Genomic DNA, 16375 nt, shown 5'->3' with positions numbered 1-16375 from the left:
AAGGACTGTAAGGATGGAAAGGCTGGTGTTTGCCATGGGCAGGGAAACACATCTGGTTTTCATTTTCTCTTTCTCTTTGAGTGCCAGATAAACAGGGGAGAGTGTGCCCTCACCTTGCTACTCTCCTACCCTCTGCTGCTGAGAGGGAGAAATGTCCCAGCTTCTGGAAGGACATCAGGACAAAGATATGTAATGAAAATAAGTCCAGGCTGGCAGTCCTTGTGGGCATCATCTGCTGGCATCTGCATTGCTGCTGCCATGAGCATGGCACAGCAGGTAACAGTTTGCTTTTCCTTGTGTGACACAGGAGCTCTTGACTTGAAAGCTAGAGGGATGCAATAGCAAGAGCTGCAACCTCTGCCAGGCATGGCAAAGGTGAGTGGGATGTTGTTTCAATTAGTGCTGATGTCAGGAAGGACTGTAAGGATGGAAAGGCTGGTGTTTGCCATGGGCAGGGAAACACATCTGGTTTTCATTTTCTCTTTCTCTTTGAGTGCCAGATAAACAGGGGAGAGTGTGCCCTCACCTTGCAACTCTCCTACCCTCTGCTGCTGAGAGGGAGAAATGTCCCAGCTTCTGGAAGGACATCAGGACAAAGATATGTAAGAAAATAAGTCCAGGCTGGCTGTCCTTGTGGGCATCAGCTGCTGGCATCTGCATTGCTGCTGCCATGAGCATGGCACAGCAGGTAACAGATTGCTTTTCCTTGTGTGACACAGGAGCTCTTGACAGCTAGGGGGATGCAATAGCAAGAGCTGCAACCTCTGCCAGACATGGCAAAGGTGAGTGGGATGTTGTTTCAATTAGTGCTGATGTCAGGAAGGACTGTAAGGATGGAAAGGCTGGTGTTTGCCATGGGCAGGGAAACACATCTGGTTTTCATTTTCTCTTTCTCTTTGAGTGCCAGATAAACAGGGGAGAGTGTGCCCTCACCTTGCAACTCTCCTACCCTCTGCTGCTGAGAGGGAGAAATGTCCCAGCTTCTGGAAGGACATCAGGACAAAGATATGTAATGAAAATAAGTCCAGGCTAGCTGTCCTTGTGGGCATCATCTGCTGGCATCTGCATTGCTGCTGACATGAGCATGGCACAGCAGGTAACAGATTGCTTTTCCTTGTGTGACACAGGAGCTCTTGACTTGAAAGCTAGAGGGATGCAATTAGACAGAGCTGCAACCTCTGCCAGACATGGCAAAGGTGAGTGGGATGTTGTTTCAATTAGTGCTGATGTCAGGAAGGACTGTAAGGATGGAAAGGCTGGTGTTTGCCATGGGCAGGGAAACACATCTGGTTTTCATTTTCTCTTTCTCTTTGAGTGCCAGATAAACAGGGGAGAGTGTGCCCTCACCTTGCAACTCTCCTACCCTCTGCTGCTGAGAGGGAGAAATGTCCCAGCTTCTGGAAGGACATCAGGACAAAGATATGTAATGAAAATAAGTCCAGGCTGGCTGTCCTTGTGGGCATCAGCTGCTGGCATCTGCATTGCTGCTGACATGAGCATGGCAAAGCAGGTAACAGATTGCTTTCCTTGTGTGACACAGGAGCACTTGACTTGAAAGCTAGAGGGATGCAATAGCAAGAGCTGCAACCTCTGCCAGACATGGCAAACTTGAGTGGGATGTTGTTTCAATTAGTGCTGATGTCAGGAAGGACTGTAAGGATGGAAAGGCTGGTGTTTGCCATGGGCAGGGAAACACATCTGGTTTTCATTTTCTCTTTCTCTTTGAGTGCCAGATAAACAGGGGAGAGTGTGCCCTCACCTTGTAACTCCCCTGCCCTCTTCTGCTGAGATGGTGAAATGTCCCAGCTTCTAGAAGGACATCAGGACAAAGATATGTAATGAAAATAAGTCCAGGCTGGCTGTCCTTGTGGGCATCAGCTGCTGGCATCTGCATTGCTGCTGCCATGAGCATGGCACAGCAGGTAACAGATTGCTTTTCCTTGTGTGACACAGGAGCTCTTGACTTGAAAGCTAGAGGGATGCAATAGCAAGAGCTGCAACCTCTGCCAGACATGGCAAAGGTGAGTGGGATGTTGTTTCAATTAGTGCTGATGTCAGGAAGGACTGTAAGGATGGAAAGGCTGGTGTTTGCCATGGGCAGGGAAACACATCTGGTTTACATGTTCTCTTTGTTTTTGTCTTCTACAGGCCAGGAGGAAGGCTGGTTCCATGGACCATCAGCAAATTGTCTGTCACTTGGGAATTCACACGTTCTTATGGACTTTGAAAACCACCTGACAGTTGGCCAATGTTTCAAACTAGAGATTCACAGACTGAAGAAGCACTCAGGTTTCAGAAGTTCCTACTCAGGTTTCACTTTGTGCCTCTCCTCCAGGCTGCATGACATATCTGGAATATTACCAGAGAGGGAAATAAAAAAATGTTGTGGATTAACTCAAAATTTAAGTGTTCCTTATATCTCCTCATAAGATGCCCATAATCAGTCAGCAAGTCCTGCAGTACTCCAGAAGAAACACTGCAGTTCATTTAATTCAGCCAATTATTCCATGCACTCTGTTGCTACCAGGCTACTTGGTCCTCTACAGCTGCTGGTCTTCTGAAAAACATCAGTGTTTGGTTGTTCATTTGGAAGCTCAGTGTTACATCCTGTAATCTCTCTAGATTTCTCCATGAGAATATGTAGAAATCTGTAAAGCTCTGAAGTCTGGTCTGGACAATCGAGTAGTGAGCTGGACTGTGAACCAGCTAAAGGAAAGAAGCCAGAGAGTTTTGGTCAGTGGAACAGAGTGAGTCTAGTTGCTGATGACACAAAACTGTGAATGGCTGACATGCCTGAAGGCTGTGCTGCCACCCAGCAAGACCTAGACAGGCTGGTGGGTTTGGCAGGGAGAAACGTAATGAAATATAACAAGGGCAAGTGCAGAGACTTGCGTCTGGGTAAGAACAGCACCCCAGGTACCAGAATAGGTTGGGACTGACCTGTTGGAGAGCAGTGTAGGAGAAAGAGACTTGGGGGTCCCAGTGAACAGTGGGCTGACCGTGAGCCAGCATTGTGCCCTTGTGGCCAAGAAGACCAATGGCATCCTGGGGCAGACTAGAAGGGCCGTGATTAGCAGGTCGAAAGAGGTTCTCCTTCCCTTCTACTCTGCCCAGGTGACCAGAACTGGAGTATTGTGTCCAGTTCTGGGCCTCTCCGTTCACAAGAAGGACAGGGAACTGCTTGAGAGAGTCCAGTGCAGAACTTCTTTACGGTGGGGGCGACAGAACACTGGAACAGGCTGCCCAGAGAGGCTGGGGGGACTCCTTCTCTGGAGACATTCAAAACCTGTGTGGATGCGTTCCTGTATGACCTGATCTAGGTGTTCCTGCTAGGGCAGGGGGATTGGACTAGATGATCATACAGGGTTCCTTCCAATCCCCAACATTCGGTGATTCTGTGATTCCGTAACTGGTGTGGAGAAGAGATAGCAGCTATTAAAATGAAGACTTGGTAAAAAAAAACCCTTTTCACATCTTAGCCAGGATTCTGGTATTTAATTTATTTAAATAAATAATACATTTTTAAGCTCATCTTTTCTCTTCTCTTCCTCTTCTATCCTCTTCTCTCCACTTCTCTCCTCTTCCTCTTCTCTCCACTTCCCCTTCCTTTTCTCTTCTCTCCTCTTCTCTCCTCTTCCTCTCCTTTTCTCTTCCTCTCTTCTTCCTCTTCTCTTCCTCTTCTCTCCTCTCCTCTTCCTCTTCCTCTTCTCTCCTCTTCCTCTTCTCCTCCTCTTCTCTCCTTTTCCTCTTCTCTCCTCTTCCTCCTCTCCTCCTCCTTTTCTCTTCCTTCTCTCCTCTTCCTCTTCCTTTTCTCCACTCCTCTTCCTCTTCTCTCCTCTCCTCTTCCTCTCCTCTTCTCTTCTCTCCTCCTCCTCTTCTCTCGTCTTCTTCCCTCCTCTTCCCCTTCTCTCCTCTTTCTCTTCCTCTTCTCCTCTCCTCTCTTTCCTCTTCCCTTCTCCCCTTCCCTTCCCTTCTCTTCCATTCCCTTCTTCCCTTCTCTTCCCTTCCCTTCCCCTCCTTTTCCTTCCCTTCTCCCTTTCCTTCTTCCCCCCCCTCTCCTTCTGCCCCCTCCCCTCTCCCCAATCTCCCTTCTCCTCTTCTCCTCTCCTTTTAAATTTCCCTTTTTCATTCCCTTTCCCTCTCCTCTTCCCTCCTCTCCTCTCCTCTCTTTCCTCTTCCTCTTCCCTTCCTCACTTTTTTCCTCCCTTCTCCCTTCCCTTCTTACCTTCCTCTCCCCACCCACTCCCCTCACCCATTCCCCCTGCTTGTCCCCTCCCCTCCTCTCCTCTCAAATTTCCCTTTTGATTCCCTTTTTCATTTCCCTTTCCCCTTCCCTTGCCTTGCCTTGCCTTCCCCTCCGTTTCCTTCCGCTCCATTCCCTTCCCCTCCGTTTCCTTTCATTTTTCCTTTCATTTTTTCCTTTCCTTTCCTTTTTTGTTTCTTTCCCTTTCCTTTCTTTTCCTTTCCTTTTTCATTTCTTTCCCTATCTTTCTCTTTCTTTCCCTTTCTTTCCCTTTCCTCTTCCCATCTTTTCTTTCCTTTTCTTTTCTCTTTTTCTTTTTGCCTTTCTCTTCTTTGGTCTACTGGCTCCACCGTCGAAGACAGAACTCTCTCATTCTTCTCCACGTCTCACTAGAAAAAGGAGAGTCTCAAGTTGTGAGTGAGTTCTTTTCACCTCAAACAGACTTTGAGAGGGAAAAAGAAAAGCCGCTTTGTCCCGGGATCCCCAGCTACAAGTTTGACCGCAGCAACAGCAAAGGCAGGAGAGCAGATACCTGTCTGTGGGCCCAAGCAGCCGACGGAAGTTGTCGATCACGACTTCTGCGTGACAGCGGGTGAGGATGATCACCGCCTGGCACAGGAAGGGCACGACTGCGCTCTGCTGCGTGGATGATGCGCAGCTGCGCAAGATGTACAGGATTAGTGGAACCTGAAAGAGGAAGGGGAGAAGGAACAACTTGCTGCATCCTTGACTCTGCAGGGAGTGACCGTGGACATTCAGCGCAGGAGCAGTGCCCGCTCCCTTGACATGCTGTCAAGGCCTAAGCCTAAATGTCACGCCAGCCCCCCTGTCTAAGCCCTGGCTCTGCACTCAGGCTGTGCTTCTTTCGCACAAGAAGCAAATGGCACAAGGCATCATGCAACAGCCAGAAAAAGTCCAAGACACGTGGAAGAAAGTCTCTTACGTCCCGACAGATGTCCTTTCTGTACATCTGCAGAAAGGTGATCATCCACTTCCCAGCAGCACGCACGCGCATTCCTTTGGCTTTCTTGAATGCCTCCTTGATGGCCATCATGAAGTCAACGGCGCGTTCCACGGGGAAGTTTCTGCAGACCATCTGCAGAGAAACGAGAAGCAGGAGAGATCCCATCACTGCTCTGCGGCAGCTCTTCAAAACATAAAGCAGTCTGGAGGGCACTCAGGCAGCCATCACAACGCTCCTGCTGTCCGTACCCTGCTATTTTTACGGAAGGCAGTTGAGCCTTCTCTCAGCTTCTCCACCCATGGCGTCTGCTTACATGCAAAGCCTACCTCCCAGCAGCCACAGTCATACATGCAAACAAACACACACAGTCAACATACACACAAATGCACATCATACAGTCAGCTCCTTGCACTGGGCACCTGAAGGCCAGACATAGCTGGGGGCAGCTTAGGGTCATGCAGAAGCCTACGCACTGAGATCCCACCACCCCTTTTTGGGTCCACTTACCCTTGCGATTTTGGATGAGGTCTGGAACTGCAAGGTGGTGCTGCAGGCATGCAGCCCCTCGCACAGGCTCCTGATGTCTCCCATCTCGATGACTGTGTCGGTCTCCTTGGCTGGAAAGAGCACGGAGAGAAAAGGAAAGTCATGCTTCTGGAAACAGAACTGCTTTCCTTGGGGCAGAGACAGAGGACGGGGTGGGGACGAGAAGAGAGCTGCGCACAGTGCCTCTCCCTCCTGTAAACAGGGCCTAGGGGAGGAGAGAAGAGGGCTGGTGCACACCCAGTCTACTTGCCTTGGATTCGGAGAAGGGAGCTCAGACAGGAGACAGCCAACTGGCGGGATGCGGGCATGGGGTCGCACGTCAGAGGCGCCAGCAATCCCACCAGGGAGCCAAAGTGCTTGCAGGCATCTGCTCTCTGCAGGGGCAAGAGGCAGGAAAAAAGCTGTAGGCAGCCCCAGCTCTCACTAGCTACTTCCAGCTGTGCCTTCCCCACACACGGTGGCACAGCATGCACAGCTGGGAGGAGCTCGCCTTCCAGCTCAGGGGCTCTGGGGAGGGAGCAGGGGGCATGCGGTGGGGCTCTTTACTCACTCGAAGCTCTTCAGAAGCAGCCAGCAGCTGGGAGCAGGTCTGCAGGGCCCTCTTGCGCTCCCACACATCGTCTGAGGTGATTGATTTCTGCAGGACCTGGGGCAAGGCATCTGTCTCACTGCGGACATCTTTTCTTTCCTGCCACCCCTCTCCCTGTCCCTCCTTTTCCAGCACTTTTCCTCAGGACCTGCTGCCCAGTGGCTCCATGCAGCCCCTCCCCCCCCCCCCCCCCACAGCTGTCCCTGCTCTCTGCAGATGTTTCTGCCTCCTAAACCGGGAGCTGTGACCTGCCAGGGCTGGCTCCTGCCTTTCCCCCTGCAGGGCCCATTTCTCTGCCCGTTTCTGAGCTCACAGCGAGCTGGCATATCAGCAGGAGATTCATCCCCCGCTGACCATCCTCTCATTCGCCAGATCTCTGTCCCTGCCATCCACAGGCATCACACTTTCTCCCTTGCCCCACATGTACTCACTTGGACTATGTTCTGGAAGAAGTCACAGCTGGGCTCTGTCTCGAGCAGGACCACCATGAGCCGGCCCAGAGCGTTCAACGATGTTTGCTGAAGCTGAAAGCAGAAGAGGAGATTGAGGTGTGGCATCACGGCTTCTGCCAGAGCATAGGCTGTGTGTGCTGAGGTAGGGCTCCTGCTGAGAGGTGGCCGGGAAAGTTACGGCAGGTTACCTGCAGGTACTGCGCTGCGTGCTGTGACTTCCTGATCTTCAGCATCATCTCTGCTGAAGGGTGCGTCACGATGTTCTTGCAGCACAGAGTCAACATCTCCCGCATGTCCTTGTTTCCAAAAGTGGGCTTCAGCTTGCTGACAGGAGGAAAAAAGGAAGAGAAAGCAGAAAGGGCCTTTAGCAGCGCTCTCCAGACTGGTTCAGACAACATCCAAGGTTCTCCTAATCGACAGCTACAAAGTAAACACCCCCAGCTCCTGCTGCTGAGCACCGTCTTCAGTTCCAGCAGTGCCTGCCTCCTCCCTGGCAGCAGTGAACCACCTCCCTCTCTGAAGGGAAGGAGACCCCTTCTCTTCCCCGCCACAGGACAGGAGCACCAGGGCCGTTCTCTCCTCACCCCCTGCCCCCTCCGGGCCTTTGGAGCTACCCAGAAGGTGGAGCACCATCCTGTTTTGCAATCCCAGAGGCTCGCGCCCTTACCTCAACTGCTCCAGGGCCAGAACCACCTTGAGGGGCACTGGGGAGACAGGGGCGCCCAAGTAATACTTCTTCAGCAAGTCCTGCAAGTCCCAGAGAGACACTGTCAAAGCGGGCAAGAAGCACGCGAGAGCTGTTCCACCCAGCCCAGAGACAGACACAACTGCCACGCGCCAGCCCCATCACTCCCACATTTCCCACTGCAGGATGCAGCAGCTCCACAGCTGCTGGACCTAGCCCGCTGCACAACTGCTGCCTGCCAGCACCTGAGGCTCCCACCAGCTGGAGACGTGTGTGCCTCCAGGGAAGCGAGCCTCGTGGCACAGCCCAAAACTCCACTGCAGGCAGCTCTGGCTCTAGGCACTCACCATCAGGATCTCCAGCAGCTTGCCCTTCAAGGAGGGGTTAAGGCTGGCGGAATCACCCACGGTTTGGAAGGCAGAGCTGGAGTCGGTGATGCTCTGCACCAGTGCAAGGTTGTTCCGCAAGTCCTGGGGCCCAAGAGAGAAGAACATACTGTGAACTGCGGGAAGGGCCGAGGGCTGCAAGGGGGACACGTGGGGGCGATGCTAAGGGAAGGCTTGGGTCTTCATCTGGGCACAAACCGTTCCCCAGGGGACCTTCAGAAAGAGAAGGCCCATCTCAGCATCTCCCCAGAGGAGGGGCTGCGGCTGGGCACAGACACCCTGGCACGTTTCAAGCTCTCACCCGGCAGCTGCAGCTGTACAGCAGCAGGATGTTGCCCACAATGTCTACCTCCAGGCGGGCGAGCAGCTGCTCCTTGCTGGCACGCAGTGCCAAGCGGCCATAGGCGAGCATGAGAGCGCTACGTGTGGCCTGAGCTCTCGTGCTGTCCAGCTCCATCTGTGTGGGGAGAAGTGCTTTGAGAACTTGCTCAGCGGCCCCCAGTGCCCAACAGTGCAGCTGGGCTCCCAAGGCAGGAGCTGCTGTGAAAATAAGGCAGAAGAAAGCCAAGGTGGAAACCCGTAACGCTTTACCTTCTTGCTCCTGGCAATCCTTCCATTCCGGCCCTTGCACAGCCTGGACGAAAACATGATGAGTGTGTCCAGGACTGGGTGGAAGTTGCCCTCAGCAGCATGGCTGACAAGAGAGATCATTCCCTGCACAAAAGAACAAGGGGCAGTTGGCGCAGGCGTGACCTTACTGGTGCAGCCAAGCACAGTGGCTGGGCCAGTCCTCGCCTGAGGGAAACGGCAGCAGTGAGGAGATCAGAAAGGTCCGGAGCAGGGCTAGAAGACAGACTGGGGACGCTCACAGAAGCTGCAGGAGAGGAGAGCTCACCTGGGCCTCAGAGGGCTCCTCCGCGTTTGCTTCCGTCAGATGTTGCAGCAGCTTCTCTTGGACGTGAATGTGGAGGACTGCCTTACAGGCTCCCAGCACTGTCCCCAGTGCCTTGTACAGGAAAGGCTGCATGGGAAGGGAAGGGAAGGGACGGAAAAGAAAGTCAGAATCTGAGACGTAGCAGCAGCCTGACCTGTTGGCAGAGGACCAGGTGGGAAGGGAGCACCCACGCTCCCTGGGAGTCGCTGAGAGCAGCCGCAGGCCGAGCTTTAGCCGGTCCCCGGGCAGCTTGCAGGGAAAGGCCCTCTGGGGGACATGGGCTGGGGAAGCAGCATGAGCGGGACGAGTGGGCAGAGCACCAGCCGCAGCCCCAGCCCCAGTTGGACACCTGCAGCTGCACCGCTGGGTAGAGCCCGGGGGAAAACCCACCTTTTCTGCAGAGCTGCTGGCAGAGCTGCCCAGCCAGCGGCTCAGCTCACAGCTCAGGCCCTTTGTCCAGGCGTCATCCTCCATCGTCTCCAGAGAAGCCCTCAGGAACTGTTGGAGAACAGAAGAAGCCAATGTTCCCTTGCCCTTTGCCTCTTCCCCCATTTCCAAGTTGCTGCAGCCTTCTGGGGAGAGGTGTCTGGAAGAACAGGCCCTCTCTCAGCTGCCCCCAGCATCCCCTCCATTAAAGCCACCTGCAGCTCTTCTCCTAAGAGCCGCCTTGGGCTTGGGACGAATGGGAAGAGGCAGTGCTGCAAAGGCATGCGGCCGCTCTGCAGCAGCATTTTAGAGGTTGTTCCTGTCCTGCGGGGGCTCATATGAGAGCAGGTCACCTTTAGGCAGGCAAGCACTGCTCTGCACCACGCCTCCTGGCAATGCTGTACCTTTAGTAGATGGTGCTCCCACTCTGCAGTGTCCGGGAAGCTCTCCGATTTCCCTGCACAGCAATAGGAAGCAAAAGACCTTTGCTTGGGATCAAGCCACAAAAGAGCTGCCGCAAACCTGGTTTGGCCTGGGCACTGGGCAAAGCTGGGACCTGCGCCCCCTCCACAATGACCTGTCCCTCCCCACAAACACTTTCCCAGTAGGAACACAGAACTGCTCCAGGACTGCTGCCTGAGGGGAGGTGAAGGGCCCATCCATCTCCTGGAATGGGTAGACTCCAGGGGGAAAGGTCCCTGGGCCTCAGTGCCGTATCCCTGAAATGGGAACTGCAGTAGAGCAAGCAGTGGGCCACAGGTTGTATTTTCATCCCTCCCTTCCCTTCCCCACCCCTCCCTTCCCTTCCCTTCCCTTCCTTTCCCTTCCCCTCCCTTCCCTTCCCTTTCCTTACCCACCCGTCCCCTCCCCTCCCCTCCCCTCCCCTTCCCTTCCCTTCTTCCGCCTCCCCCTCTCCACCAGCACTTTACCTTCAAGGCACTGCAGCAGCAGGGGGATCTCAGCTGCCCACATGGCCCCCACAGCTCTGTGGATCCTGCTGTGGAGGTTTCGCATGAGCAGCAAGGCAGCAGCTTGGAGTTCGCTGCCGGCAAAAGGGCTCCCTGCCACCACCTGAGCGAGAGCAAGGAGAAGCAGGGTCACTTCTGCAGCAAGAGCAGCGGCTTCTCCCAGGAGGGAAGCAGCTTGGCTCTGCCCTGGCGGGCAAGGAGCAACCAACAACTTTTCCCATGGTGCTGCGAGCCTGGGAAGAGAATGGCAGCCCCGGGGCTCAGGTGGACACTGGCGCTCTCGGCCATGCTGCTTCCTCCTCGGGGCTTGTGACACCGGCCCCTGGAGCATCTACTCACCAACAGGCGCACCAGCAGCGTCTGGGGAGTCAGCAGGGGGCCTGCGGGGAGAAAGGTGTGCTGAGTGCCCTGCCACATGTCCCTCCGCTGTCCCTTCTGGGTGCTAATACGGGTCAGCAGAGCTCCCTGGGGGAGTTTCTGCTCCTACCTTGAAACACGGAGCTGAGGAAGTGTGGATCCAGCTCTCCTACCTCCCGCGCTGCCAGGTCCTCTCTCTCAGCCAGGCTTTGGATGCAGCGGGAGATCGGGATCAGCATGCCCGTGTACTGAGCTGGAACTACATAGAGCAGCAGCCGTGGCCACAGGAGCTGTAGGGAACGAAGCAGTTGAGCGTGTCAGCATTCCTGCCTCCGCTCAGAGATGAAGAGGACTCTGTGAATTTCCCTGAGTTTTGTGTGCTTCAGAGCACGCTGGAGGAGAGACCTGGGGTGTTGCAATGGGACAAGGAACACGTGGTGCGAAGGCGAGGAGTGGCAGCAGGGCAGAGTGTGACTTACTTTGGTCATCCCTCTCACTGAGAAATCCAGCGATCCCAGGATGCTCATGCACTGCTCTTGCAGAGCTCCTTCTTCCTGGGCCTCCTGGGCAGAAAGGACTCCAGCTGCCTGCACAACATTGTTGTTGAAACACCAGTTACTCTCAGCTGGCTCAGGTGTGGTCCCACTGGTGCTTCTGTGCCAGCCTTTGAGCAGCAAAGGCCTTCCAAAAGAAGATGCAGCCCCCTGTCCTTACCCTTCTTCCCGTGCTGCGGCTGAACTCATTGAAGATATGCCCCACTACGTCCCAGGATGAGCAGCTCTGGGCATCGGTGCTGAGCAGGTCCCCGATGAAACGCAGAATGGCCTTCCTCACCTGCCAGGGGTCAGTTATGGGTTTGATTTTCCAGGTCAGAAGGCAAAGGGAAGCTACGTGCTCATTGGGACAGCCCTTTGGGCACGAGCAGAGACAGTGAGAGCAGAGGACAAGCCTTGGCTCTTGAGGTGAGGGCGAGGCCGTAGCACCAGGCGGTGCGCCTTCCAAGTGCAGCACAGGGACCTGCCTGCTCCACTCTGCCTGCTCTCCCCACAGGAGCCATCGCAACCCTGTGGTCAATGCCCCAGCACCTGTCTAGTCACCCCAGCCCTGCCCGTCACCACTCCGACAGAGCTTTCTTTTCCCAAAGCAGCTCACCTGGATCCTGGGGTCGCTGCACACGCACTGCAAAGCCTCTGCGACCTGGGGCAGCTTTTCTGTCATCACAGGCTCTGCAAGAGATGTGCAGAAGCATGCATGGAGACACAACCCTGATGGCAAAAGGGATCCCTGGAAATAGCGACCCATGGTACTGACCATCAGAGCAAGCTAGAGCACTGAGCAGACCCAGGGCTGCCACGCGTCCAGCCTCCCTCTCATCGCCCAGCTGCAACCGCAGAAACAGGACTGCTTCCTCTGGGCAGATCCGGGCTGCAGAGAGAAAATCCCGTGCTGTGTTAGCAAGAAACACATGCCCATTCCTGAGGTTGGCGAGAAAGGTTTTGGCCAGGGCACTGCCAAGCATTGCCAAAGCTCCTCTCCTTACCCTGCAGCAGGATGCAGCGGGTCAGCTCTGTGCTATCAGCCTCGCTGTGCTGCCTGGTGTCATCAGAGAGCTGTGGGAACAAGGTCCGTTTTAGAAAATCGCATCAGCACTGAGGACAAGAAAGAAACTGTGCTGCCAGCTCTCGTCTCCCTTGGCACTCTCAGGGAGAGGACATGCAGACAAAACCCGGCCTGCCCCACAGCATCCCTGGGGGTACACGCATGGCTCTGGAGGAGCCTCAGGCATGCAGGAGCTACAGCTGAGCACCTGTCAGAGGCTCAGAGCTCTGCAGTCCTCCTGAGACTTGGACAAGAGGGAAACTGCTGTGGGTGCAAGGATAGGCTCCCCTTACCTGGTAGAACATGGCACTGGTAATGGCCAGAAACTTGTCCTTGGGGATGATGGTCTGAACTCCCTCTAAGGCCTCCAGGAAGATAGTGAGGCTCTGTAAGAGACCAGGAGAGGAAAAAAGCGCTGCAGCCACATCTAGCCACTTGGGAGCGGAGAAACTGTTTTCCAATGGTTTCTCCACTGGGGGAAGCTCCTGCACACTGTTTGGCATTCTTGTTTGTCCCCCAACTCTCAGCAGCACCCAAAGTCTCTCTGCTTTCAACCGAGCCCTGTTGGCATCGTTTGCAAGCATTTCCCACCCAGCATCCCTCTTCTCCCTCATCAGATGCAACTAAACGTGGTCTGCCTGGTTGTTAGCACAGAGCTCCTCAGGCACTCAGAGCCCCACGGTGGTGGTTGTGAAGCTTCCCATCCCCAGAAGATGGGCCCCACTGACTCCTGGCTCCCTCCTGGTTCCTGTCCCCATTGTTCTTCCCTTGACGGAAGAGCTCAGGAAGCCTCAGACCTCCCTTGATCACCTGTTCCTTCTTTCTCCAAGGGTCCCCCACCTCCTCCCCGCATCCCCCTGACCCCTCGTGGCATTTGCATGGGCCCCACATCCACGCTGAGCCCTGCACAACATCTCACCTTGGTCACTCTGCAGATGTCTTGGACCTCCTGATACGGGCGCACGAGCCAGAGGAGCTGCTCCCAGACGTGCTCTCGGTGCAGCTCCTCTTGCAGGAGGACAGCCATCATGGCAGTCACAGCCCCGAAGACGGCCTGCTTGTCCTGGAGAGGAATGGCAGAGGCCCGGCATCAAAGACTGAAGGTCTGCCCTTCCGACAGAGAGGGCTTTCTCTTTTCCTTCCCCTTCCCCATACCCCCTTGCCCAGCAGGAGATGAGCTCGCTCTGGACAGCAGGGAGATTCTCCCCACACCCTCGTCCCCAGCACTCCCTGCCACAGTGCTGTGATATGCAGCTGCTTCCTGGCACGGAGATGCAGCCCCGAGCGCAGTTTGGGGCCCTTTGCAGAGCCAGCCCACTCCCTCTCATCACCCCTCTGCTCTCAGCCCACTGGGCACAGACAGAGCTGCTGACACGGAGGTCCCTGCTGCCATCCTGGGCTGGGAATGCAGCAGTGCTCACCTCTTCCTCCTTGCAGTCCTGCCAGTTTGTCAGCACGGAGAAGAAGAGCAGGTGCAGATTCTCGTAGATTTGTTCTTTCTGCACGACAGGCCGGGGGCATTGCTTTCCAGAGCAGAAGTGAACCCGGACTCCTTCTGACCATTGTTTCACAACTGAGAAAACAAAATGAAACAACAAAATAAACGAAGAATTAATTTTAAAAGAAAAAACAAACAAAACCAAACCAACAAGAGAAAAGGGAGCCTGTGAGAGTCTGCAGGGCAGGATGCAAGGGCTGTCCTGAGACCCCCTGCTCTGGTCCGGCACTCACCAGCACAAGCGAGGCGCAGGGTCCGGCCGCTCCTCACCTGGCCCACCACACTGCGCAGGCCAGCCAGCATCAGCCACGTGAAGGGGATGCACTGTGGAGCTGCAGAGGAGAAGGAGAGGTCCACAGTCAGAGCCCTGGCAGCAACAGAGGAGGGGGCGAAGCCCTGCATCCCCCAGAGAGGAAAGACCCCTTTCCCCCGTTGTCATAGGTGTAGGGTGGCTGAGAGCACTCTACCGTAGATGCCGAACAGTTTGCTGAGGGTGATGAGCACGAAATCCTTGGGTCTCTCCCCGATGGCCTTCAGCTGGCCCTGGAGCTCAGCCATCACCAAGCTGAAATGCATCCGGGCCAGAGCCACCAGGACGTTGCTGGCAGCCGTCCTCACGTTGTCCCTGACACCCTGAAAAGGAGTCACTGGTGACACACCGTCCAGGAGACTGCCTGAGACCCTGGGAAGGGCTGAGCCACCGCCGTCCACCAGCACAACACCAGCACGGGCAGCGGCTCCCTTTGCCTTTGGCTGTAACCCCTCACCTGGGCTGCCGTCAGGTCCCGGGACACCTCTGCCAGCAGCCGGTTCACCACTCCGCACGGCGGGCGGCTGTCGTCTTCCCACAGGGCGCCCTCCAGCTCGCGGTACACCTGTGCTCGATCACCCTGGGGACAGGACCAGTCATGCTTTGCTTTGCCCTTGCTCTCGGGGAGCCACCCACTGCCACCCATCACCGTGCCGGTGTGGTGCCGCGGCCCGGCACCCACAGGACCACGGCACTGCGCCACGGCAAGGATTCACGGCCGGACGTCCCCAGCTCACCTCCCGGTCTTGCAGGCGCTGTTGCAGCACAGTCACAGCGGAGACAGGGACAGGGCTCGGCACCCTGCTTCTCTCCCTGCGACGCGTACGTCTGGGCACGCAGCCCACACAGGCAAAGAGACCTGGAAGCAAAGAGCGGAGCAGCTGCCGCCGGTGTCGCTCGGAGCCAGGGCCGAGCATCCGGCCGGCTCTGGGAGGAACGCTCCTCCAGCCCCACGGTTGGCGGGGACGGGGGAGGGAGCTTTCCCCTTGCTGGGGTGCCGGGGAAACCACGGCGGGCAGCTGCGCTCAGCAGAGCGAGGACGGTGCTGCCGGCGCGGCCTGAACTGACTCTGGAGGCACACGTGCGCTCGGGCGGCGTCACGGCGTGCGGAGAGGTGGAGGGACTCACCTCGAAGGGCTCTCAGCCGCTCCATGACAGCAGGAAATCTCCAGGTAGACGCAACGCTCTCTCTGGTTCCGCTTCCTGCGGGTCCCACAAGCGGACTGAGCCACCGCTCCCACCGCTGCCACGAGGGCGCACGAGGTACCACTGTGACATCACAGCGCAGTGTCACCTCACAGGGAATGGCTGGGGACCAGGCAGCACGCAGGGCAGCCCTGCAGGCCCCCAAACGCAGCATCTTCTGTGATGCACTCGGCTCTGGGGTTCCGGTTCCATGCGGAATTCCTTCCATGAAGTTGTAATAAAGACATTTTACTGGCTTAATAAATAGGACCTGAACTGGTAAAGTACTTCACGAGGGCTTAATTCTAAGATTTAGGTCTCAGAAGGAGCCCTTGGTTACCAAACACCAGCAGTTTAGCAATACTGGTGCACCAGCACATTAGCACTATCCTAATGGATACCACGGTTACTGTAGAAATTCCCTGTCTCACTGTAGAAACTAAAACATACTCCTGGATGATTACAATAATTTTCTGTCCATTCAGATGCTCTGAAACAATAAATGTGCATAGCTCAATTACATTTGACGCATAGAATGTCAGCAATCAACATAGTTTAATAACTTTTCTAAGAGTGAAGGGATTTTCACTACTTTTGAAAAGAATCCATAATTGCACACTCACTCTGCAAAATGAGTTCATCTTGTTACAGAGTGGTTCTTACTGGAATGAAATGCGCCGTGCTAAGTAAACAGCTACAGTCAGATTGGCACAAAACCCAAACACATTCCAAGGATAAATGTTTATAACAAATAAAATGAAATGAACACATCTTATGAGTGCTTTTAGAAACGTGCTCCTGTTACTCGTTACAAAACAAATGGCTGCAACATACATAAAGTGAAGGAAAACACCAAACAAATAAGGCAGGAACAGGCTCAAAGTGTTACATGAGCAAGAAGAAAAACTATGAAAAATCAGGCATGCTTCAGCAGGAAGGTATTTGTGAAGAAAATGCTGCCAAATATAAGGCACGTATTTATTCTGTGCTGAGTAACTGAAGAGCCGCATCTACTTCACGGAGATGTGCTGCCAGAGCTGCACAGTCAGCACAGAGTTTGAAAGCAGAATGCATGTCTCTGAAGACAGGTATGCAAAGCCATAAAACCAATGGCTGAATGATGCAGAACAGCATCTCTAAAAGCATCTCACCTTTCTGGAATGGCTGCTGTTCCTATGTGATATGGGTTCTTTCAAACTGCACGTCAGACCTGACACCTCTGTGTGAGCTCCC

General features: G+C 54.8%; 1 protein-coding gene across 2 annotated transcripts; it reads right to left on the bottom strand.

Moving 5' to 3' along the window:
* Nucleotides 1–3480: 3480 nt before the first annotated feature.
* On the bottom strand, nucleotides 3481–14510 carry LOC149912247 (maestro heat-like repeat-containing protein family member 2B). Of its 2 annotated transcripts, XM_090131708.1 has the most exons (29): nucleotides 14415–14510; nucleotides 14115–14280; nucleotides 13881–13979; nucleotides 13571–13722; nucleotides 13069–13212; nucleotides 12443–12535; nucleotides 12091–12160; nucleotides 11862–11975; nucleotides 11703–11776; nucleotides 11265–11384; nucleotides 11030–11137; nucleotides 10681–10840; nucleotides 10533–10573; nucleotides 10155–10296; nucleotides 9630–9682; nucleotides 9190–9297; nucleotides 8761–8886; nucleotides 8457–8579; nucleotides 8167–8322; nucleotides 7827–7949; nucleotides 7462–7541; nucleotides 6983–7118; nucleotides 6774–6866; nucleotides 6304–6399; nucleotides 6004–6127; nucleotides 5715–5824; nucleotides 5187–5339; nucleotides 4776–4930; nucleotides 3481–4632 (listed from the first exon to the last, which is right to left on the bottom strand). In XM_090131708.1, exons 2-29 carry the CDS (start codon nucleotides 14221–14223, stop codon nucleotides 4581–4583), a joined length of 3114 nt encoding a protein of 1037 aa, XP_089987834.1. In that variant the 5' UTR covers nucleotides 14224–14280; nucleotides 14415–14510; the 3' UTR covers nucleotides 3481–4580. The 2 variants fall into 2 exon arrangements, with proteins under 2 accessions (XP_089987834.1, XP_089987833.1); XM_090131707.1 differs by lacking the exons at nucleotides 3481–4632; nucleotides 4776–4930; nucleotides 14415–14510 and having other exon boundaries at nucleotides 4938–5339; nucleotides 14115–14267.
* Nucleotides 14511–16375: the final 1865 nt, after the last annotated feature.

The sequence above is a fragment of the Phasianus colchicus genome, chromosome Z (assembly GCF_987193195.1).
Source record: "Phasianus colchicus chromosome Z, bPhaCol1.hap1.1, whole genome shotgun sequence".
In the NCBI taxonomy this organism is placed as follows: Eukaryota; Metazoa; Chordata; class Aves; order Galliformes; family Phasianidae; genus Phasianus; species Phasianus colchicus.
This window is presented reverse-complemented; position numbering and strand designations above follow the sequence as displayed.